General features: G+C 56.4%; 1 protein-coding gene across 1 annotated transcript; it reads right to left on the bottom strand.

Moving 5' to 3' along the window:
• Positions 1 to 2,044: 2,044 nt before the first annotated feature.
• On the bottom strand, positions 2,045 to 19,238 carry WNT9B (Wnt family member 9B). Its single transcript, XM_040989182.1, has 4 exons — positions 19,101 to 19,238; positions 4,572 to 4,828; positions 3,233 to 3,498; positions 2,045 to 2,518 (listed from the first exon to the last, which is right to left on the bottom strand). The coding sequence occupies exons 1-4, from the start codon at positions 19,181 to 19,183 to the stop codon at positions 2,045 to 2,047; spliced, it is 1,080 nt and encodes a 359-aa protein (XP_040845116.1). The 5' UTR covers positions 19,184 to 19,238.
• Positions 19,239 to 23,354: the final 4,116 nt, after the last annotated feature.

Raw genomic sequence — 23,354 nt, 5'->3', positions numbered from 1 at the left:
GAAACTATATAAATAACATAAATACTTTCCCATATATCTTAGCCATATAAATTATTCTCTTCTGCCCTAGAAACTATATATGTGAGGTAGACAGCATACCCTGTGAGCGTGTGCCTTCCAGCTGCAGAGGGGTGGGGGTCTCTGGCCCCTCTGGTGCCCACGGGGCCTAGCAGGGCTGTGGGGATCTTTAGGGATGGGATCAGAGTGGAGGATGAGAGGGGCCCCTATGAGTTGAGGGATCTGGCAAAAAGTCTTCCCTTTATTCTCAGAGCCTGGGGTTCAGCTGGCCATGGTTTTGGGGTGCAGATTAGGTGGGATCAGCAAGCCCTGGTTACTAAATTGCCCTCAGGCCCCTGCTTGAGCTGGTGAGGCCTTTACCACCTTCTGACCAAGGCTGAGCTAGGGAGCAAGTAGGGCTTGTGGCCCAGAGGAGCAAGGTGCATGGAGCTGTCAGAGAGTCTCCATGCAGCAGGGGAGCTGAAAAATCTCGAAAACTAGTTGATCCTTCTTTCTCCAGCGAGAAGCTCTTGGGTCACTTCTGAGAGGAGAACTGGCCACCCAGGACCATCACAGCCAGGGTAGCTCTTCCCCACCCCTGGAGCTGCGGCGATGAGGCTTTGGCGCCCTTGGCCAGGCTGCAGCTTCCTGTTTAAGCGAAGGGTCAGCAACCCTAGGTTCAGTGAGAACGGAAGCTGCTGCAGGGTGCGGTAGGGCCAGCCAAGCGGACGGGGCTTCCCGGAGGAGGTCACTTCCTCCCAGCTGGCCTCAGGCCACACTCTGGGCAAGCACACAGCAGAGTGACCGGGGTGTAGCCTTTGTCCAGTGCCAGAGAGGCGCGGGCTGCCCAGTGGAGTGCCGGGCCTGGCCCCGGGCGGGGCTGCCTCTGTGCCAGTCTCTCTGTGCCAGTCTCTCTCCTTGCCTTCACACTTGGCTTTGGCAGGTGGCACAGGAAATATCCACAGGATCCAAGGAAGTCCACAGAGTCACTTCTGTCTCTCAGGTTGGAGCCCACATGAGCGCGAGGCCAGGGCTACCCAGGGGCTGGACTCCTCCCAGGAATGAGCGCCAGCATGGAAACGTAACCAGAGTCCCAACTCAGGAGCCTGCTGCTCTGCAGCAGGATCGTAAGCCAAGGCAGGGGTGACCCCAGAGCAGGCTGAAAAGCTAGAACTTGTCACCTGCCTGCTGTGCACCAGGAAACTGGCATGCCCCCTGTCCTAGACTGGAATTGAAAGGTTCCTTTGGTGACCAGGGCGAATGGGGAGAGGTTGCCATTCTGTGCACACCCTGGGGATTGGCTGTCCCACCTGTCTTCCCTGCATTGGTGGTCGTAGGAAGCAGAGCGGGTGGATATGAGCACAACTCGGCATCAAGACAGAACAAAGCCTCAGGGCAGACTGGTATGGGAAGTCAAGGACACAGGGTTTCCAGGCACAAAGCGGACAGCTGTTCACTCAAGCCTGGAGTCTTCCTCTCCCCACACAAGCAGCTCCTCTGCCTGGCCTTTCTGCCTATCTGGACACAGTGAAGCCACAGGCTTTAGGGAATGTGTGTGGCAGCCACAGCTCCCTGCAACCTGAACAGAACCAGGGGCTACTGGGATCCACTCCAGCCAAGCGCTCACCTTGGTCTCCAGCTGGCCCAGGAGTGAACCTGCTGGTGCCTCGCTGGCTCCATGCCACATATCCCAGGGATGGCCCTGCCTACCCCCCAGACCCTCATTCCTGCTCTGCTCATGGTCTCCCTCTTTTGCCCCTACATCCCTTCCCACCTCTGCCTCCATTGCCAAATCCTCAGCAAGCTTGAGGACCCTTTGATGGGAGCATGGGGCATGGCTTCCCTTTGTCAACTGCTGGGAGAGGCACAAAGCAGGCCTGAGCCAGGGAGCCAGGGTCATACATTGGCACGACCTTCGGGATACGTGAGTGTACGTGTGTGCGTGTGTACATGTGTGCATGTTCAGTGGGTGTTCCTGCCCAGGGGGCCACTGAACACGCACAGGAAGAGCCCTGGCAGTGCCCAGCAGGTTGACTAGGCAATAGGCCTAATGTTTACAGGTGTACACCAGTTCCTCCTGCACACACTGCTGGCACTCCACGTAGCAGCACCACTGCACCTGGCAGTGGCAGGAGAAAGCTACCAGGCGACTCTGGGTGTCATAGCCCCGCCCACAGCACAGGCTACTGCAGCTGGTCTCCCGGGAGCACACCCTGCCCGCTGTGCCAGGTGAGTACTTGCTGGGTCGGCAGAAGCTGGGCGAGTCTTCCATGTAGACAAGGTCCACGGGCCGGGGTGCCAGGCCCTTGGTGGAGCTGCCTAGCTTGGCGGGTGTCCACAGCTCTAGGCGGCCCAAGGCTTCATTGGTGGCGCTGGACACCTTGACGGCCGAGTCATAGCGCAGCTTCAGCAGTTGGCCTGTCTCACGGAATGGGGCGAGCTGCTTCCAGCAGGTGCGTACAGCACAGGACCCTGACACACCGTGGCACTTGCACGTGGTCCTGAGCCCACTCTTCACAGCCTAGGAGGAGAGGCAGGGAGGGAGGCACAATCAGGGCCTATGGTTGAGCCAGGCAGAGTCCCAGAGGCTCCCTTTCCTCTAGGCAGGGGTAGCCCTGGGCTAACAAGCCTACCTTGGCAACAGCATTGTGGGCCCATAAGTGCCCAGGCTCTCTACCTTGGCCTGGAGTTCTTATGCAGTGGATGACCCATGCAACTGAACGTGGTAGCTCTTATTCACACAACTGGCCCCAGACACAGAATTCTACAGAACCAAAACGCCAGCCTCTCCCAGTCTACTCACCCCAACAGTCCTCAATACTGCTTATTACCCAGGTTTTACACTACGGCATGACTTCAGCTAAGTCCCTCCTCTTTCTGAGCCTCCTCCATTGCAGGAAGGAATGGGGGTGCCCAAGATCAAAACTCTCAAAGGAAGTTGGCTTGTGGGATCCCCAGCAGGTACAGACCCTAGTTTAGACATGTCCTTGCTTCCCGAGGCCTGGCCCTCGAGCAGGGCTCCTGCTCAGTCCCCGATGGTGCCCAGGACCCTGACCTGTGTCTACCATGTGTCTGGCAACTGGCAGTGGTCCAGGGTAGATGCCCCAGGAATGAGGGTAGCACAGGAAAATGGCTCAGTACCGGGCAGTTCTGGGTGTGTGTTGGGGCACAGGGTGCCTGTCCCCTGCAGGCCTGACTCTCTAGCTGCAGAGGGCACCATGGTCAGTGTACCCACCTTAATACCCACTTGGGTATTGTGGGCATCTGCCCGTGCCCGCAGGTCCTTGCTGCCTCTCTTGGGACCCAGGAAGTTGCTCAGGAACTTGGTGCTGTACTTGAGATTGTCGCCACACACGCCCCACTGCCAGGCCTGCCGGCTCTGTAGCCCTGGGGAGTCGTCACAGGTGCAGCGCTCCATGCGCCCCGCGCTGCAGGCCCGAGCCAGCGTGTGTGTGAGGGCAGCCGAGGACACCGCGTATAGGAAGGCCGTCTCCTTGAAGCCTGTGCCGGGCACCAGGGTGGGGAGTGGGAAGGAGGAAGGGTGGGGAGCAAGGTCAGAGGCTGTCCGTCACCCCTGGACCTTAGTTCCTGTCACCTGCCCTTTGCCCTTGGGCCACCAGCTGCTGTATCAAAGGAGCTTCCAAAGCCACTACAGGACATGCTCCCATATGCCTGCAGGGCGGTAGCATGTAGAGAAAGCATGTACAGAAGTTAGGAGAGGTGAACCAGGCAGGGGGTCATGGCAACCCATGTAGCAACTCATTTCGGAGGAGTGCTTCCTGCTGCTGCCTCTGGTGCAGCTGGCCAATGACAGATGACCTTGGGCTCTCCCACCTGGCTTGTCCCAACCTGACCATCCTATCTGCTTCCAGGGCCTAACCCTGGCCTCCCACAGCCCTTGCCTCCCGCCTGCGCCCCAGTGCAGCATGCTGCTGGCAACACTTTCAGGTACAGACTTGCAGGCCATTAGCTCGACCCCAGGCCTCCCCCTGCTGTGGCAAACCATCTCCGCACTTCTTTGAAGGTCCCTGCCATCAGCCTTGGTCCATGTCTGCAGGTGGCACTTGGCCAGCTGTGTCCCTCAGGCATCTAACACATGCTTGGTTCCCCTTGAGCCTCTCTAGGTACCCAGGATGGGAGGGTGAGTCTGTGGAGGCATGGGGTGGCACAGGAAGAAGGAAGAGAGCTGGGTGGGGAAGGAAGAGGAATAGGGGGACTGGAGCCACAGATGTGACAAAGTGAGAAAGGGGAAGGAATGAGTGAAGGACTCAGCTATAGCTGCCATGTGGCCGGTGCTCCCACATGTGTTCTTGCACCTTGCTTCATGTGTGTGTATGCATGGGTGCTTAGGCATGTGTGTGCATGTGCATGGAGAAGGCAGAAGGAAGGAGCAAGGACCTGCAGTCTCATCAGTGGGATCCGGGGAAATGGGCTCGTGTCTCTCCCTTTCTTGGGTCTTCCCAGCTCCCTGCTTCCCCACACCTGGGCACAGACTGGCAGCCCTAGGGCTCCTTGGGTAGGGGCTATGCTGGGGTGGGCAGGCAGGCAGGCAGGCAGACAGTCCCGGGTCCCACCTCTCTTGAGCAGGCCGGTTCTTCCTTCCAGGCTGCAGTTCCAGCGCTCTTGCCGGAACTGGAACTGGCACTCAAGCAGGCCGAGGCGTGCAGCATCCTGCAGGGTCTCGGCCAGGCCAGGCTCGCGACGGCACAGCTGCTTTTGCCGGCGTGACAGCTTCAGCAGGTCACACTGCTCCAGGTGGGCACCCCCTTGGACCGGGGCTGCGGCAGTGCCCAGGCCTGGGAAGGGCGTGAGAATCTCGCGTCCAGTCAGGCTGCAGGGGGAAGAGGAGGGACGCTGTGAGCCTTGGAGGACCATGATGGGCAAGGACCCAGGGCACTTCATGGAGCTCCAGGTGTCTCCCCTGGGTTGTGCTCTGTTTTACAGAGTGAGAAAGCAAAGTCTTTACCCTCCTTACCCACCCCTGTCCCCAGGTGTTTGCTAATAGCGTGGGTTCCCAGGACCCAACCTGGTCGTTCTGATTCCACTGGCTTGATGCATGGCCTGGGAATCTGCATTTGTCTGGGACCCACTCCATCATCCCAGGGAGAGCCTCAACCTTCTGTTTGCTTTGTGCCAGGTGCCAACAGATGCTTGGGAGACATGGGAGAAGTAGGGAGGAGGGAGAATGGGGTGAAGACGAAGCAGCCAGATGCCCACCAGGCTCTTGATGCCAGGCTGCTCGCTCCCCCATGGCCAAAGTCCCCCTGTTTTGCCTGACTGTCACCTCGCAGCTGGGCAAGGGTAAAGCTTGGGTTTTCTCCTCTGTTTAGTGGAGAGATTGACCCTGTGGCCCTGCCAGGCTTGTTGGGAGGAGGACGTGGAAAGCACAAATGATGGACCAGGGCGTGCAGGCTGCCGTTTCCCAGGCCTCTCCTTCCTAACCAGGGAGAGTCTCCCTTCAGGCCCTTCTGGCCTGGCTCATGCAAGGGGTCAGCACTGAGAGCTGAGGGAGGGCAGCTACTCTCTCCTCCCAGAAGAACACTTCTTCTGCCATGTTCAAAGGCCTCCCCACCCTGTGTGAGTGGGGCTCCCACCATTCCAGGGTCTCTCTCTGGGACACACCAGCGTCATGGCGGGAAAAGTCAAGGCTGCTGGGCTCCCGCTTGGATGAGGCATCTGACATGGAGTGCCCCTGGGCCACCGGTCAAGGTGACAGCCCGTGAAATTTGGCTAGACGGAGCCAAGGAGGGATCTGGCTCCTGAGGGTAGCCTCCTGCCTTAGCCAGGACACCTGGCTACATGCCACACCTTCGCCGCCTTCCCCAAGAGTAGGAAGGCTCCCTGCCCCACAAGGGGCGTGAGCCCTGGCCTGGCTCCAGGAGCCCCCAGGGAGTGCCCACAGACCACAAGGCTGTCAGGTGCAGTCAGCCCGGCGTGGCGCGTAGCTCGGAACCCTCCGAGCAGACACTGATGCTATCGGGCTCCCGTGGGCCCAGCCTGGCCCTGGGCTCCCCTCCCAGACAGGGTGAGGGCAGGGGCCCGTTAATTATTAATCTGGGGGTAAATGGGTAAATTTCCAGTCCACCAGGCCTGCACCCAAACTCCTCCCTGTAGCCTGGCAGGAAACCCTCAGAACTTGACCCCTGGCAAGTCCAGGGCAGAACCTAATGTCCAGTCCAGCCAAGGAGGCCCCACCTTGACTGCCTTTCCAGAGCGGAGGGCAGCCGGGCAGCCGAACAATGCACAGGGGCCATGCCCACTGGACCACTCATGTGCCCTTCACCCCCTGCCAGGGGCTGGGCTGCGTGGTCTCTACGCTGTAGAGACTGGGCCCTCCCTTGGAGAAGCACAGGACCAGCGTAGAGTGACAGGAATTTTGGCCAATGGGCAGAACATCTCTCAAGGCCTGTCACAGATGCTACTAGAGGAGGAGCTAGTCCCCTTCCACGTGTGTCACATAATGCACCTTCTAGGATTGTCACTTGCTACTTCCAGGTGCATTACTGTACCTCTCACTTTTTGCTTTCTCCCAAGCCCTTTACGTGACCATCGTGGACAGCTGCTGGGCCTGTGCCTTCTACCTAAATGGTGGCCACAGGGTTCCTGTCTGTCATTTTCTACAATGTGACCTCACTGCTCTCTGGTCTGTTGACTGGACTGATGGTGATCACATGACCCAGTCAGCCCTTTCCTTGGGAATCCAGACAGTGACTCAAGAAAGCCATGATCGCTCTCCTGCTCTTTCTCTCTTTGGCTGTTTGGTAAACAGAGAGATGATCCAGAGAGAAGAAGAATGAAGCAGGGCCTGGCACCATGGCATAGCAAGTTAAATCTCTGTCTGTAGTGCTAGTATTCCAGATGGGCACCAGTTCAAATCCTGGCTGCTCTACTTCCCATCCAGCTCCCTCCTAATGGCCTGGGAAAGCAGTGGAGGATATAGTCCAAGTGCTTGGGCCCTTGCACCCACACGGGGAGACTTGGAAGAATCTCCTGGTTTCTGGCTTTGGATCAACTCAGCTCTAACCACTGCAACCATCTGAGGAGTAAACCAGTGGATGGAAGATCTCTCTATCTCTCCTTTTCTCTCTGTAACTCTACTTTTCAAAATAAAAGTAAATAATAAGAATGAAGCAAATACATGGAGAAAACAGAGGCGAAAGACGGTCGGGGAGCTGGGATGGCATTTTGGATCCTGGGCCCAGGAGCTTCTCGGAGTCCCACCATGTCCTTGGCTGGAGGCGCCCGTGAGTGTGTGAAGGCTCGTGGCTAGTGGTATAGCCTACAGTGTCACCCTTGGTGAGCTCCCGAAAGCTGTCCAATGGCAGACTTCCCTGGGCTGTGCTTATGAGCCAGCCCTGGCAAACTCCCCCTTTCTCGATGGGCACCTGCCTTTTTAATTTCATGTAATAGACCCTGAGATTGATGGCTCCCAGAGTCCAGTATCAAGTCAGTTAATTTTATTAGTGGTAATGGTACTTAGCAGTGATTAATGATCAGGAAAAGCAGTCAACCGTGTTTAGGCCTCAGGTCACGCTGGCTCTCTGTCTGCCCAGGGCTGCTCTCCCAGAGGGGTCCCCAGCACAGCCTCAGGGGTCCCCCACAAGGAGGTTCTCCAGGACCCACAGCACCTTTGCTTGCTATGTGGCAGATGCAGTTCCCTGTGGAAGATACGTTGCTGTGAGATCAAACTAAGAAAGGATTCAGTCCTTTGCTAGCGGACTTGCTTATGGGTGCCCGTCTACTGTATCTGCTTGGGCAGGTTTCCTGCTGGATTTCAGAAGGTGAGAGTCCATTCAGGGATCAGCCAATTCAGCCATCCTCCTCGGGAGGAGTGAACCAGTTCTTTTCCTCTGGAGGAACTCATACTCTGGCACCCAGGCCTCAGGACCCCACCCCAGGGTCCTCTTGTGAAATCTTGATCGTCTCTTTTGGGGTGAGATGCACAGCTGGAGGAGTTCGGGTGAGCTTCATCAGTTGTACAGATCTGGGCAAAGGGGGATTGATGTATGTATTTACTAGAAAGGCAGAGTGACAAAGAGAGAGCCTCCATCCACTGATTCACTCCCCAAACGGACAATAGTCAGACCACAGCCAAAGCCTCTATTACAGTCTCCCACATGGGAGACTCTTAAAGTCTGCTGCCTTTCCAGATGCATTAGCAGGGAACTGCATTGGAAGCAGAACAGTGAGGATTCAAACTGGACCTCTGATATGGTAGGCCAGTATTGCACCATGATGCCAGACCCCTTCATTCAAGGAGGCTTGAATGAAGACATTGTCCAGTAACCAACCAGACACTTTTCAGGCAAGCCAGCAGCCAGCATGCTGAACTGCAGAGCAGAGGGGACAACCTGGGAGTTTGGCAGCTTTTCTTCTGGCAGTGGTGGGGATAACTGTTCCTCAGGCTTCTGCCTGGCTCAAGGGTTCTGGAGCCACCTGTGACCTCTGCTCCATCAGCTGGGCTCCCCCAGGACAATAAGACAGCAACAACCTCAGGTCACCGGCTTCCCCAGCCACCCCACCACTCGTGGTCACATGCCATAACCCCTGGCTTTGGCCCCACAGCCTCCCACCAGTGTTGTCTCCTCTGAGGATGAAGGTCGAGGTTATCTCTCAGAACTTCTCCTCACATCCTCCTACCCCCAGATCGCCTTTGTCCACTCTTGGTCCCCACTGTCTCACATCTTTCCTCCCCGCACTGCCCAGTGCTCACCTCCTTCACTGCCCAACGAGGGTGACCTTAAAGGTAACAGAACAAAGTCCAGGAAAGGGGCCCTCGACCACCCCACCCCCAGGAGAAATGCAGCTCCCCTTTCAACCATCCAGACCTCCAAGATCTGCCAGGCTGTTTTAGCCTTGGGACTCATCCTAGCTCATGCCTCACACAGAGGGACTTTGAGAGAATGTCAACTCCCCCAAGTCCATTTCACCCAACAACTCCACATCGGTGCAAGGGAGAGATGTGACAGGAGACAGATGACAGAGACCTTCACGTCTCTCAGCTGTACCGTGGGCAAGGGGCTGCAGCTCCCTCCACCCTCTGCAAACACAGGCAGCAACACCAGATGTTTGTCATGGTGAAGCACCTGCTCTGGGCTGGTTGCCAGGACACAGTCTCCCCAAAAAGCTCCCAGCCTGGGTCGGGGAAAGGAGGCACTTAGTTGGATTCAAGAGGTAGGGTTAGTTACCCCCAACACTCCAAAGACCCCAAGGAAATGGAGGGAGAAAGGAAGAAGGGGGAAGAAGAGAAAGACTGGAACAGGCCAGGCTCCCAGAGGGCTGAGGTCTCAGCAGCCACTCAGGGACCTGGAGCCGGGTTTCTGGGAGAGCCTGACCCTGGCCTGTCCCCTTCGCCTATAGGGGTTGGCAGGGGCTGGGAGGGTTGGTGGAGGCAGGAGGAAGCTCTCACTCCAGTAGGAGCTTTTCTCAGCACCTGGGGATGCCCCAAGTTCCAGGCTTTCAGGACCTCCTCACCCTCACCCCTTCCTAGTTTCTGCCCCCAGGGGGGCCTGAAGGCTCCCACAGAGGCTGTACCCAGGATGTGGGTGCTTGAAGAGGTAGCACAGGACAGGGTGGGGGGTTTCCAGGGCACTTGGCAATTCAGCCTGTCTGGACTCTTAGCTGGAGGGGCCAGGAGCTGCAGCTGGCACCAGAGCCCATGCCAACCGCAGGCAGCTGCCTGGGAACCAGGAAAGCCTTGCGCAGGCCGCCTGGGGCAACCGCCTGGGCCCCTGTACTACCCCATTAGATGCTCCGATAACAGGCTTCCGCGGCGAGGCCATTTGTATGGTAAGTGCGCCTTTTGTGCTTTCATCTCCAACTGCCCAACCATCGTGGCAGGCCCTTCAGAGGCCCTGCACATGCACACGCACATACACGCCCTCCCACGCCTTCCACTCTTAACTAAGGGAACCTCAACAAGCCTCCGCCATCTGCTGAAAATGGCGCCATCGCCCTGGGCTCTCCTTCAAAGAGGGGAGTGTTCACATACCCCAACCTGGGACTTTTCTCCCCCAGTCCCGCAGGGCTAGATCCCACCACCCCTCTCCCCCCCCTCCCCACAAGGGGAGGCCCAGCTCCAGGTTTAGCCCCAACAGTGCGTCCTCCCTTCCACTCTCCATCCTCCTTTGCCTCCTCCTTGGGAGAAGACTCTGGAACTGCCTCAGTTGGACCCCTCAGACTTCTCCAGGCGCAGCCTTCCTTCTCTCCTTAGCTCTCAAGCCAGGGCCTCAAATCCAACCCATCTGGGTGCCTCATCCTGTACTGCAGGCCTGGCTTGGGGCTGTGGGCTTTCATCTCTGGCAGCACAGCTCCCAGCTCTGCTTCCCATCTGGCCCCGACCCACCAGGTTGCCTGTGGACATGGGATTAAGGAGAGATGCTGCAAGCATGCCTCTCATCTCAACATGCCAGGCGATTTCCAGTGCAGCCAGCTACAAGCATCCTTAGGCTAAGGCTGAAGGAGAAAGAGGATGCCATGGGTCAAATGGCAGGAGGCTCACACTTGTGCAGGAGGCCCTTCACTCCCCTATATCCTGCCATTCCTGTTGCCATCCTTGGGGGCAAAGATTTCCTTGCAGATCGCCAGGTCCACAGGTTCTGGCAGGAACCCGAGAGGTGGGAACTTGAGAGGGAAGAACCAGAGAGGTGGGAACCAGAGAGGTGGGAACCTACTGAGGATGAGATGTGTACCAGTGTGCACATCTCTGCCTCAGCCTGTCCCAGGAGGTTCGTGCAAGATTCTAGTGGCAGGGCTGGGACTGTGCCCTGTGTCTCTGCTAGTTGCTGCCACCAAGCCTGGAACTTTAGGAAAGCAAATTTGGCCACTGCCATGGCACACATCGAGGACAACAGGAACACCACTGGGTAGGTGTTAGGGGAAGAGGCCACCTGGAACTCTTATGAACCCCTTGGCAGCCCAACAGATGGCATCACAAAATGGGAGGAGGGTCCCTGTTTAAGAGGCTGCTTTTTGGGGGTGGCGTGTTGGTGCAATTGGCTAATCCTTTGTCTCCAAGCACCAGCATCCCATTTGGGTACCCCAGTCACTCCACTTTCCATCCATCTCTTTACTTATGGCCTGGGAAAGCAGCAGAGGATGGCTAAAGTTCTTAGAACCCTGCACTGGTGTGGGGAGACCAAGAGGAAGTTCTGGCTCCTGGCTTTGATCTCTGGCCGCTGCAGCTATTTGAGGAGTGAACCAGAGGCTGGAAGATTTTTCTCTCCATCTCTCCTTCCCTCTGCAAATCTGCCTTTCTGATAAAAATTATGTATGTGTATATTAAGGGGCTGCTTTTCTCTGATCTGAAACTCAGTCCCCTTCGGCTCCAAGTGGGCATACTAGAGTATGATCGTCTGACACCAGATCAGCAACTGAGAACATTCTTTGTGAGACAGAGGGAGACTGGGATCATGGTAGGTGGGCAGTGGGGACTGAACAGGGAAGCAAGGCTGCACCTGACAGACAGGGCTTGGCAGCTCCTCAGGTCCACAGCCCAGCTCTGATGCGCAGGAGGTGCAGCTGCCGGAGTACGGGGTGGGCATCCCTGGGAAAGACAAGTGTGGGACCCCGACCAAGTTATTTAACTGGAGCAAGGTAACCAGCTAGGTAGTCAAGCCCATGCCTCACCCCCTTGTCCTTTTAACCTGACCCAGCCTCCATGCCCCTCTTCCCACAGGCCTCCTGAGATATGCCTTTCCCAGGTTGGAGGTTCCCTGGGCCCTCCAACCTTTCTTGACACATAACTTGCACACATGGCCTCTTGGGGTGGTGAACAGGTACTCGTGGGCAAAAGGCTGACCCCAGGTACCAGGAGGTTTCTAGAGTTCTGATCACTGTGCTGCTGGGCATGAGCTGTGCGGCTATGAGCCAGGCCCATGGCTCCTGCCTCAGAGCTCTCCCCTTGCTCTCCTCTCCATGGGCTGGAGGCACTGAACATAGCAGCACCTCCCTCCTCTGTTGTCACTATGGTGATGAGCTGCTGCATACAGGAAAGGGTTGATGGGACTCGAACTGGACAGTGATGGGGAGAAACGCCATGAGGAAGACACAGATGACACTAAAGATTCTCTTTGGCGTGAGATGAGCTAAGGCAACCCAGGCGACTTTGGACTCTTATTACACACGGGTTGCATTTTGGCACTCTGGGAGACAATTATTTCACTCTCCCTAGAACCCTGAGGGATGGAAAGACTGAGATGGGGGTGACCATCCTTACTCGGATCAGCTAGTAAGTGGTAGCCAGAGAATTGGAACTCAAATCTGGGGAACCCCAAACCCAGGGATCCAGGCTGTCTCCCAGCCTGCTCAGGCTGATATGGTGTGAGGAAGGGTCACCCCGCAGCACCTGGTTCACCCTCCTACATCACCCCAAAGGCGCTAGGTCATTCTCCCAGGTCATGGCCCTGGGTCCTGCCCTTCTCCCTCCATCCCCTCCTCAGCTATAGAGTCTCTACCAGCATCTGCCGCAGGGGGCAACCCTGGGTTCCAGCTCTGTCAGGGACTGCAGCCCATCCAGGGGCAAGCCCCAGGCTAAGTTCCCTCCCAAACACAGTGATTCTAAGCCATGAAGCCAGCTCCTAGTTCACTACCCCAAATCTTTCGTCCAATCCTATTTTTCTCAATTCCTTTATCTGTATCTATCTATCTATCTAGCTATCTGAAAACTGATACCATTCAAATACATAAACCTCTTGGGAGTGGGCCCAGTTCAATAGCCTAGTGGCTATATTCTTGCCTTACATCCACCTGGATTGCACATGGGAACAAGTTCATGTCCTGGCTGCTCCACTTCCCATCCAGCTCCCTGCTTACAGCAAGGGAAAGCAGTCAAGGATGGCCCAAAGCCTTGGGACCCTGCACCCACGTGGGAGACCTGAAGAGGCTCCTGGTTCCAGGCTTCCAATCAGCTCAGCTCTGGCCTTGTGGCCACTTCGGGAGTGAATCATCAGACAGAGACTCTTCCCCTCTGTTTCTCTTCTCCTCTCTGTACATCTGACTTTCCGGTGAAAATAAATAAATCTTTAAAACAAAAACAAACAAAACCCTTGGGAGTAATCTCAAAACAATGTTTGCAAGACCTAAATGCTGAAAACTACAAAACATTGCCGAAGGAAACAGGAGGAAAGAGCAAGGTGGCCTGATGGTGAATCGGCCCGCTCAGTCAGTCTTGCTACCATGTTGGTCTTCCACACGTGCATACATAGCTTCATGGCAATCCCAAGCTACAGCCCAGCAGAGTTTCGTACAGAGACAGACAAACTGACACCTACATTTATGTGGAAATACAAAGCGTTGGAACGATGAACATAATTTTGAAAAAGAAATGCACCATTGGAGAACAAACGGCACTTGTTTCTGAGACTTACTATATAAAGTTACAGTCTTTAAGACTCAGTAGTGTTGGCAAAGAGACAGGCGTTCAGATGAATGAAACCGGATGGAGAGTTCTGGAACAGATCCACATGTATGGGATGGACTGATCCACCACGATGATGACCATGGAGAAACAATCATCCATCCAGCAGATGATACTGGTACAAGAGCAGCTCCACTTGGGAAACGACACGCCTTGAGCCCTACCTCACACCACACACAACAGTTAACTCAGATCAAAGTATGAAAGCTAAAACTGTGACGCTGCTAGAAGAGTGTCTTTGTGGGAGACTTAGTCAAAACCAAAAAATGTCTGCTATCCAAACAAGAAAATAGCAAGTCAAGGGTCTGGCGCAATGGCCTAGTGGCTAAATCCTCCCCTTGCACACGCCAGGATCCCATATAGGCACTGCTTCATGTCCCAGTTGCTCCACTTCCCTTCTGGCTCCCTGCTTGTGGCCTGGGAAAGCAGTAGAGGATAGCGCAAAGCCTTGGGACCCTGCACCCATATGGGAGAGCCATAAGAAGCTGCTGGCTCCTGGCTTTGGATCAGCTCAGCTTTGGTCATTGCGGCCACCTGGGGAGTGAACCAGCAACGGAAGATCTTTCTCTGTCTCTGCTTCTCTCTAAATCTGCCTTTCCAATAAAAACAAACAAACAAAAAGTTTAAAAGTTAACAAAACAAGCCAGAGAAAGGGATATCTTCTGTCTGCTGGTTCACTTTCCAAATGGCTGCAATGGCCAGAGCTGAGCCAATCCGAAGCCAGGAACCAGGAGCTTCTTCCTACTTACCCACATGTGTGCAGGATCCCATGGCTTAGGGCCATTCTCTACTAAAACATTTTTAGTACTTTCTGATGAAGACTTATATGCGAAGTACACATGCATATTCGTATACACATACACGCTCATGCAGCTGATGCTGTGACTCAACAGGCTAATCCTCAGCCTGCTAGCGCCAGCATCTCATATGGGTTCTGGTTTGTGTCCTACTGTCCACTTCCAATCTGGCTCTCTGCTTGTGGCCTGGAAAAGCAGCAGAGAATGGCCCTAAGCCACGGGACCCTGCACACATGTGGGAAAGTAGGAAGAAGTTCCTGGTTCCTGGCTTCGGATTGGCTCAGCTCTGGCCGTTGCAGCCATTTGGAAAGTGAGCCAGCAGACAGAAGATATTCCTTTCTCTGTCTCTTCTTCTCTCTATAAATTTGCCTTGTGAAAATGGCCATAGATTCAGACTGACAACAGTGGACAAGAATATGAGGCAACTGGAATTCTCCCACTTTGCTGCGTAAAATGCTACAGTAACTTTGGCCAACTGGCCATCTCTTGTAAGTTCAACATACACCTACCAGTCCTAGGCAGTTATCCAAGAAGAATGAGAACATGCCCACAAAGAGAAATGTACATGACACAGCCGGGTAAGCTGCTACCTGTGATGCTAGCATCCCCTAAGAACGCAGGTTGGAGTCCTGGCTCCTCCGCTCTGACCCAGCTCCCTGCCAATACACCTAGGAAAGCAGCAGAGGGTACTCAACTACTTGAGTCCTTGCTCCCATGTGGGAGACCTGGCTGTGGCCTGGCCCAGCCCTGGCTGCTGTGGCCACGTAGAATACAAACTAGTGGATGCAAGATCTTTCTTTCCATCTTCCTGTAGCTAACAAGTAAATAAATAAATTTCTAAAACAGAGAGGGAAATGCACATAAAATGTTTACATAAGCTTTCTGTCAAAGAGCCTAAAATGGGAAATACCTGAATGTTTGTCAAATTTGAATAAATCACCAGTCTATGATACATTTACACTCTGCAATACTACTTAGAAAGTGGAATGAGCTGCGTGGACGAATCTCAGAAATGTTACCTTGAACAAAAGGATCCAGGTATAGAAAGTCAAAGATGGGAGAGTCTGTTTCCATGAACTTTTAAGGCATCTAGATCAGTGCAGAAGGCAGAGAAGTGAGGTGGGCTGGTGCTGGTGGGGGCGGTGACGGGGACTGGGACCCTCTGGGCTGATGGAAGAGTTGGCAGAGTGATATGTGCACCACAAAGGTGCTACCCAGGTGCATGGGTCTGCTGAAAACCCACCACACACTCATGCATGTTCCAGGATAGAACGAGGATTTGGGAACCATTAAAGGCTGTGGTTTGTTTTTTTCCACGCAACCCACAGTCACCACACCTCTGCAACCCGAGAGGACAGTCAGAAGCCAAGAAACCACCCAGGAAATCTAGTACAAAACGCTTGGTCTGTGCCAGGCACCTTTCTGGGCCCTCCATTTATTGTCTTACCCCAGCCATTAGAGCAGGTGACGGCACCCCCCTCAGCTCCACAAAGCCACACTTGCCCAAAGTTACACAGCAAGCAGCTGGCAATGCTAGGACTGGAACCCAGAACCCAGAACATTCATTAACGTTCTTGTCCTTTGAGAAGAAACTTGGCCAGAGCAGGCGCACCATGCTCAAAAAGCCATGCTGGAGCTGACTACAATTTTACAATTATATTCTTGGCCGTGACTTCTAGGTCCAAAGCTACTGGGATGACTCTAGAACTAACACGGGATGACAAGTCCCGTCCTGTGCCCGACTCATCAGGGCACGCTACTCCTCAAACATCCCGGACGTCAACATTTATAGAACCTCTCTCCCCCGAGTCAGCATGCAAGTGCAGGGTCAGAGTCAGTGAGGATTAGGGAACCTCAGAAAAAAAAAAAAAAAAAGACCCTGGAGACATGTGGCCTTGGCCAAGGACAGCACTGAGAGGATCCCAGAGGAAGGAAAAACGTGGCCTTCCCTTTGTCCCACAAGCTGTCTTCTGAGCAGCCACCTGAGAACACAGCACGAGGCTGTACCTGCTTCACTGATGAGGAGCAAATGTCATGCCTCCTGACCCCCACTGTGACCAAAGGTATCTGAGAGTGACTCCTCCTTGGCTCCCCCGAGTACATGCAGGCTGTTGGTGCAGCTGCAGGGCGAGGAACCCAGACAGGAAGCAGGATCTTGTTCTTCCCCTATGTCCCCTCCACCATGTGACAAGGGGACACAGTGAACCACTCTGCCCCTCAGTCACCGTGTGCAGGCAAGGCCTTCCTGTCCTCCTGGGCACAGGATTAGCTCTGGGGATCTCCAGGATGGGGAAGAGTGACATGTGTTATCATACCATTGTCTCTGTCTACAGAATCAGGCCATGGGCTCCCACACAGCAGAAACACTGCCACTCACAGCAGCTTGGGATGGGGGTAGTGACATACAACTTGCATGAAGCAGAGACCTGGGCCAGAGGTCCTTGGAGGCCATTTCCACTTCGGAAGCCTGTGATCCGTGGAAAACTGGCTCCATCCAAATCAACTGCGCCTGGACCCGGCACGATGGTTCAATGGCTAAATCCTCACCTTACAAGCACCATGATCCAATATAGGTGCTGGAGATCCCATACGGATGCTGGTGAGTCCCAGCTGCTCCACTTCCCATCCAGCTCCCTGTGTTGGCATAGGAAAGCAGTAGAGGATGACCTAAAGCCTTGGGACCCTGCACCCACATGGGAGATCTGGAAAAACTCCTGGCTCCTGGCTTCAGATTGACTCTGCTCCAGCTGTTGCAGCATTGGGGAGTCAATCAGCAGAGAGAAGATCTCTTTCTCTTTGTAAATCTGATCTACCTTGCCAATAATCGTAAGTAATAAATCTTTTAAAAATACATCACCCGCCCTTGCTGTCCTGCTATCCGGCTGTGACACAAGTCCCATCACAGTCACAAGAGAGTCCTCCCACGGGCATGGCCCAGAGACGTACATCTCACACATTCTCACTAAAGTATGCATGACTGACGGCAGGTGCCTTCTGGATGGCAAATTCAGATGGACACAGGGAAACCTGGCCAGCCTGAGTCCCCAGCCAGTCTTCTCAGCAACTCTATCCGAATGTGTCTGTTCTGAGACTAAACACTTGGCTGCACGAGGACCAAGTTCTGGATCATTTTGCTAAGCATGAGTCATGCTTCCCCTGACCGCTGCTCCTAGCCTGGGGTGTTGGTGACTTGAGTGGGCTGGGTCAGCTCCGCCTAGTGCGTGCACATCTGGGAGAGGCGGCCACAGTGCTCAGACCTCTCGGTCCTCACCCGGACCTGCTTGGCCAGCCCACCTTCTCATTCCCAAGGCCGTTCCTCTTCTCTTGGCCCCAGGTTCCCAGCCTGTGCACTGCCCAGAACTTGTCCTTTTGTCACATCAGCCAGGTGGCCCAGATCTCCCTGGAACAGACCCCTGTACCTCACCCCACTTCACTCCCATCTCCTTCCGGAAAGCCCAAACTAACAAGAGCTGTGCAAATGAGCTGGTGTCTGGAAGGAGGAACCTCCCTCTCCCCTCGCCCTTCCCCACTGGGGTGGTGGACATCCAACCCTGCACCTGGCTGGCTTCCTTGACCACTCTCATTACCACAAGGCTGCGCTGAGCACCTATGAGCGCTGGGCACACATGCCCCATCCTTGAATGAACCAAGCAACCGCCATCATTCTACAGCGTGAGCCTGTGGTTCAGAGGGGCGTGAACTGGCCCAGCCTGGGTACATGGCTGGACAGAGGAGGGGTGGGACCAAGCGGCCGGTGTCCCCTGGCGGCCTGTTAAAGGAGACTTGAGGGAGCCTGAAGTCCCAGGAGACACAGCATGAATGGGCAAGGTGCTCAAGATGACCCGCCAGGCCCAGCACCTGTGTACAGAATGGGAAAACTGAGGCCCACTCAGCCAGGAGTCGTCCCAGGACAGAGACCAACCAGCTGAGTCTGGAGCTATGCTCTTCGCTGATTTCCACCCACCCCACCCCTCCCAATCTCTCATACTTTGAGGTCAGAACACAGCCCACCGCCAGGCGCGTCTGAACCAGGGGTCATGACCTGGAAATTAGCCCACAGCCTTAGTTCCCGGCAGGCCTGCTGCAGCCAGGACACACCCCTGGGGCGCAGCACCCAGAGCGCAAAGGCCCGGGTTATCGCCAGACTGTAAACTTCACGCTGATTTGGAGCGAAGACCAGAAAAAGAGGCGAGGTCTAAAGTTAACAGGCGATCCCCGTCTGCAGTTGGCTTTGGGTGGAGGGTAGGAAGACGCCTCCTTAGCCGTGCTCGCTGCCACCGCGCCCACCCCTGCGCCCAGCCCCCCGAAATCCAGGGCGGGAGGAGAAGGCACGCAAACACTCGCCCTGAAGTTCTCGCCTCCGTTCCCCTCGCGGCTCCCGCCCTGTCCCTTCCTGGGGTTACCCCAAGCACCATCTCCCACGATCTGCCTCCGTGTCCCCTCTCCGGGTTATTCTTGGGCCGGTAGCCCTTCCATCGCCTGGGGCTCGGAGCATGACCCCTGGCCCTCGCCTCAGTTACGGCCCCACTGCCACCCAGTCCTCAGTCTGTGGAGGGCGGGGAAGGGATCAGGGTAAGGGTGACGGCTGACGGAGCCCAAATTGGGGCAGACACGGCACCCGAGGGAGAGTCGGGGCGTCCGAGCGCGTCAGACTCCTGGAGGGGCAGGGTGGGGTCCGGGCGCTCGGGCTGGGCTGACCCCCCGGCTGGGTGGCCCTCGGGCACTAAAAGGTGCGATCGGTCGCCCGGACGCCCGAGATCAAGCTCGCGGCGCCATCCCAGACCGCAAGCGAGGAGGCTGGCCGAGGGTCGGAGTTCGAGACCCCGCTTAGAGCCAGGGAGTGTGGGAGGCGCGCAGGGGGCCAGGCCGGGGGCGCGGAGGGCACTGACCCGAAGTAGGCGGCAGCGGCGGCGGTGGCGGGCAGCGCCAGCAGGCAGAGCGCGGCTAGGACCCGCGCGGCCGGGGGGCGCATGGTGCCGGTGGCGCGGCGCCCTCTAGCATGTCCTGCGCCTCTCGGCGCTCGCAGCGCGGCCACCAGCCGCCCGTGGGGCTTTAAACCCGCCGGGGGAGCGGGGCGGGGGCCGCGGACGGGCGAGAGCAGGGCGGGCCGCACCCCCCAAGCCCCCGGCCGCATTGGCCCCGCCGCCCGCGCCCCGCCCCGTCGCGGGTGGGGCCCCCGGCCCGAGCCCGCCCCCGGCTCCGCCCCAGCTCCCCCCGCCCAGTCTCCCCAGGTGAGCGCTCACCTGGCGCCGCGCCCGCCCCGGGCCTGGGGAGGCAGACGTGGGGTCCCAGCCAGCAGTGGATGGTGGCTCGCGCCGTCTCCCCTCTGCAACAGAGAGTGGGGTCCAGGGAGGGGGCGCGCCTGGAGCCTACGGAGAAACCGTGCGGTGCTGCGGCTCAGCGCGTGTGGATCTCACCCCAGCAGCCCCGGGACTCCTGGAGCGCAGGACGGTATCCAACGCACAGCTTCTCTCCGGGAAAAAAAGGCCCGCGGAACCGCTGAGGCTGCAGTGGAGAGAGGCTCTGCTGGGCAGCGGGAATCCATAGGGTCCCTTGGTTAGAGGAGAGGAGGAAAAGGGTGCCCCTATTTTAAAGGGAAGGTTAGAGGTGTGCGGCGAGGTGCCCAACCCCGGCGTCAGCGGGCGCTTCAAGAAAGGCGGGCGATCCTTCTTGGGCAGTAAAGTCCACTCTGAGCAGCGGTGCCGGCTGAGCCACGGCCGGGAAGCAGACCTGCTTTCCAAGGTATGCGGCCACAAAACCTCCATCACACAGGCCTGCGGCACTTAAAATGCACCTCCCTCCCCCTCCCACCGCTGGGGAGGGGGAGGGAGATGCAGTTACCAGCACAGCAGGGGCTGGTACGACACGTAGGAGCGAGACCTGCAACCTGCACCAAGTGATCCAAGCAATATTCAAAGTGTTTCTGAAAGTCTTGAACACAGGCGCCAAACGAAGCAGAACAAAACCTCACTTGCAACGACTGCTAAATCCTGCGTGTCAAACCTCCCCAGAGCCAGAGATGCGTGCAGAACCTGAGATGACAGCACCTGGGCTTGCCTGGCAGAAGCATTGGTGAGGTGGTAGGTAGTGTGCCCAGAAGCCTCAACACAGAAAGCGCCCAGCACGCTGTGTCCCCGTCCCACCCCCACTTCTGTCAAGCGGAGTGAGGGCAGCAGCCATGGACCAGCCAGCTCTCAGGGTTCTTTCTAGTTACAGAGGCTGCATGGCCCAGCACGGTGTGCAGAGACCCTGGCCGTCCTCCGCTGCCTTCCCAGGCACATTAGCAGGGCGCTGGATGGGAAGTGGAGCAGTACTCACCTGTTACACCACAGCACTGGCCCTTCATTGGTTGATTTCTGCATTGTAACTATTCCCGCTGCGGCTCATCACTGGAGTTAGGAGAACAGGTGCACCTGTTGGAAACAACTTCAGGTAAGACCTTGAATCAGGATGAATGGGGTTCAAGCAGGACCAGCGTGAGTCAGAGACAGAAAGAGCTGTGAACTGGGGACGAAGCTGCCATGTCCCAGCCACACCCCATGGGTGCCTGAGTGGGCAGGGGAGGCGGGAATGGGTCCAAACTGGGTTGCCCTACTTGTCTCTCCTGACCACAGGCTCATGGGCACACACCACTCCCAGGCACACACATGGGAGGGGGCGTGAGACATTCTCCCACGGTGGCACATTTTAGAATGCGCTTGCTGACATCTGATGGCTGAGAAGTTGGAGGAAGCACAGGAAAGCAGGTGAAGGTGTGGCCTGATGCTCCTTAGCCCCACCAGCCAATGGCGTGGACACACCCTGGAGCTCCGCCCTCCTGGTGCTGGAGCCATGCCAGGCCCCTGCACACTGAGGTGACCTGGAGACTTTGGAATTCTGCTTCTGCCTTCAGGGTCAACAGGGTCTCCCAAGGAGTGCCCAGGTGGCAGCTCCTGGCTGTGGATAATAGTACCGCAATCTAATAGTAGTTCCCGTGCACAGAGCTGTGTGTGTGTGTGTGTGCACATGGGCCAGGTCCAGCCTGTGGTCCTGCTGCAACTTCACACGGTAACCATAATCCTGGTCACATGGATGAGGATGCTGAGCCCAGGGGCATGTAAGCTGCTGGGACAAGAAAGCCCGCTGTCATGGCCCCGGTAAGAGCTGAGCCAGCCGCAGTGGCAACATCAGCGCTGGTGACATTGGCTGTGGTTGCCTCAAGGCTGTGCGGGCCTAGCCCCATTCACTTGGCTTGTGTTTTACGCATCCCTACAGCCCAGCAGGTGCTCCCCCGGGGCCCACCTTCAGGGGGCTCAAAGTCCAGAGGGGGAGAAGGCATTGGACACAACAGCTTGCTACCACACCAGTGGAGGGATAGGAGTGGCCTGGTGGCCTAGGGGTCTGGAGCTCTGCCTACTGCCTTCTCTGCCATGCCAGCTCCTTCCTCTAGGACAGCCCCAGGTTTATTGTTCCCTCACCCCTTTTATGGGGCTACACTGATAGAAAATACCCTCAGAAAGGGCTGCCTTTGTGACAGTGGGTTAAGCTACTGGGTATAGCGTCGGCATCCCACGTGGGAGGATCAGGTTGAGTTCCAGCTGCTCTGTTTCCATTCCAGGTCACTGGTAATGCACCTGGTAGGGCAGTAGGGAATGGCTTCCAGGCTTGGGCCCCTGACATCCAGCTGAGAGACCTGGTTGGAGTTCCTGGTTCCTGGCTGTTGTGACCATTTGGGGGAGTGAATCAGTGAATGAAAGATCTGTCTGTCTTTCCCTTTCTCTCTCCCTGTCACTCTGCCTCTCAAATCAATCTATATATTTAAAAAAAAAAAAAAAGTCATGGGAACAGGGATATGTGCTCCTGGAAGCCCCCTCCCTGCTCAGCCACATGCCTGCACATGTGTGCACGCACACGCACACCCCACCCCACTGCACAAGCCCAGACATTCAGTGATACGGACCTGCGCCCCCTCCCATGGATGTCTACATTCCTAGGCAGACCCCCAGCAGCTCTAGGATCCACATGTTCACACAGGTATGCATGCGAGGCATTCTTAGGCATTCACATGCAGCTACCTGTCTCCATGAACCAGCCCGAGGCAGCCACCGCCCAGGGCCCGTGGCTGCTCCTCCCCTGGTGCACGCGCACACGCACGCATGCACGCACCTACTTTGCTGGTCCTGAGCAGGAGCTGAGAGCCTCATCATGGCTGCATCCAGCATAGCTCCAAGCTATTATAGGGCTTCCCTCACCTGCTCCCGGTCAGGCCGCCCTGCCCAGAGACAGCACTCCCAGGAGCAGCCATGTGGGTCTAATACCAGATTCCCTGCCCGTCCAGACCCCAGCCAGGGCTGCACTGAGAAAGTCCTCCAAGCTCACAGCCAGACCACAGCCAGCAGACCTGCAGCGCTCCGGGCTCCCTCTTGGCTGCACTGGAAATGGACTTTGAACCCAAGAGGAAGTGGCGCAGTGATGGGCTGGAGGAGTGTGTGTGCTGGAGGCTGGCACAGGACCATGGAGGTTTGCCCAGCTGTGCGCCCCCTTGGCTACCCACTCTCTTCCCCCTCACTGGTGATGCTCTGCACCCCCCTGACCCTGTGAACTCCCCTGAGAGCAACCCCCCCAACCCTGTGTATCTGACTAGGGAGTACTGTGCATCAGATGTCACTGCCCTGTCACAGGTGCAGTCACGCAGGGTCAGGTGAGTGGGTGACTTCCTCAAGATCAAGGGAGGGAGGGAGAGAGCCTTGATGTTTCTGGAACACCAGAATGAGGCCTCCAACTCGCCAAGAACAACAAAGCAGGAGGCCAAAGAAAGACCTTGCAATGATAATGGGGTGCCTTGGTGGTCAGGAGTGCAGACAAAAAAAGTTAACCTCTTCATACTTTCCAGGCTTTCTAACACAAACAAGTTTAACATTTAAAAATCTTTTTCATTCAGGGCCTGTGTCATGGTGTAGTGGGTTAGGCCTCTGCTTGTGGTGTCAGCATCCCATACAGGCACCAGTTTAGTCCCAGCTGCTCTGGCTCTGCACTTTCCATCCAGCTCCCTGCTTGTGGTCTGGGAAAGCAGTCGAGGATGGCCCAAAGCCTTGGGACCCTACACCCACGTGGAAGACCTGGAGGAGGCTCCTGGTTCCTGGCTTCAGATCAGCTCAGTCCTG

Source organism: Ochotona curzoniae, unplaced genomic scaffold (assembly GCF_017591425.1).
Source record: "Ochotona curzoniae isolate NIBS_2020 unplaced genomic scaffold, NIBS_Ocur_1.0 contig_520, whole genome shotgun sequence".
Taxonomy (NCBI): Eukaryota; Metazoa; Chordata; class Mammalia; order Lagomorpha; family Ochotonidae; genus Ochotona; species Ochotona curzoniae.
The sequence above is the reverse complement of the archived record's forward strand: the minus strand, read 5'-3'. Positions and strand labels throughout refer to the sequence as shown.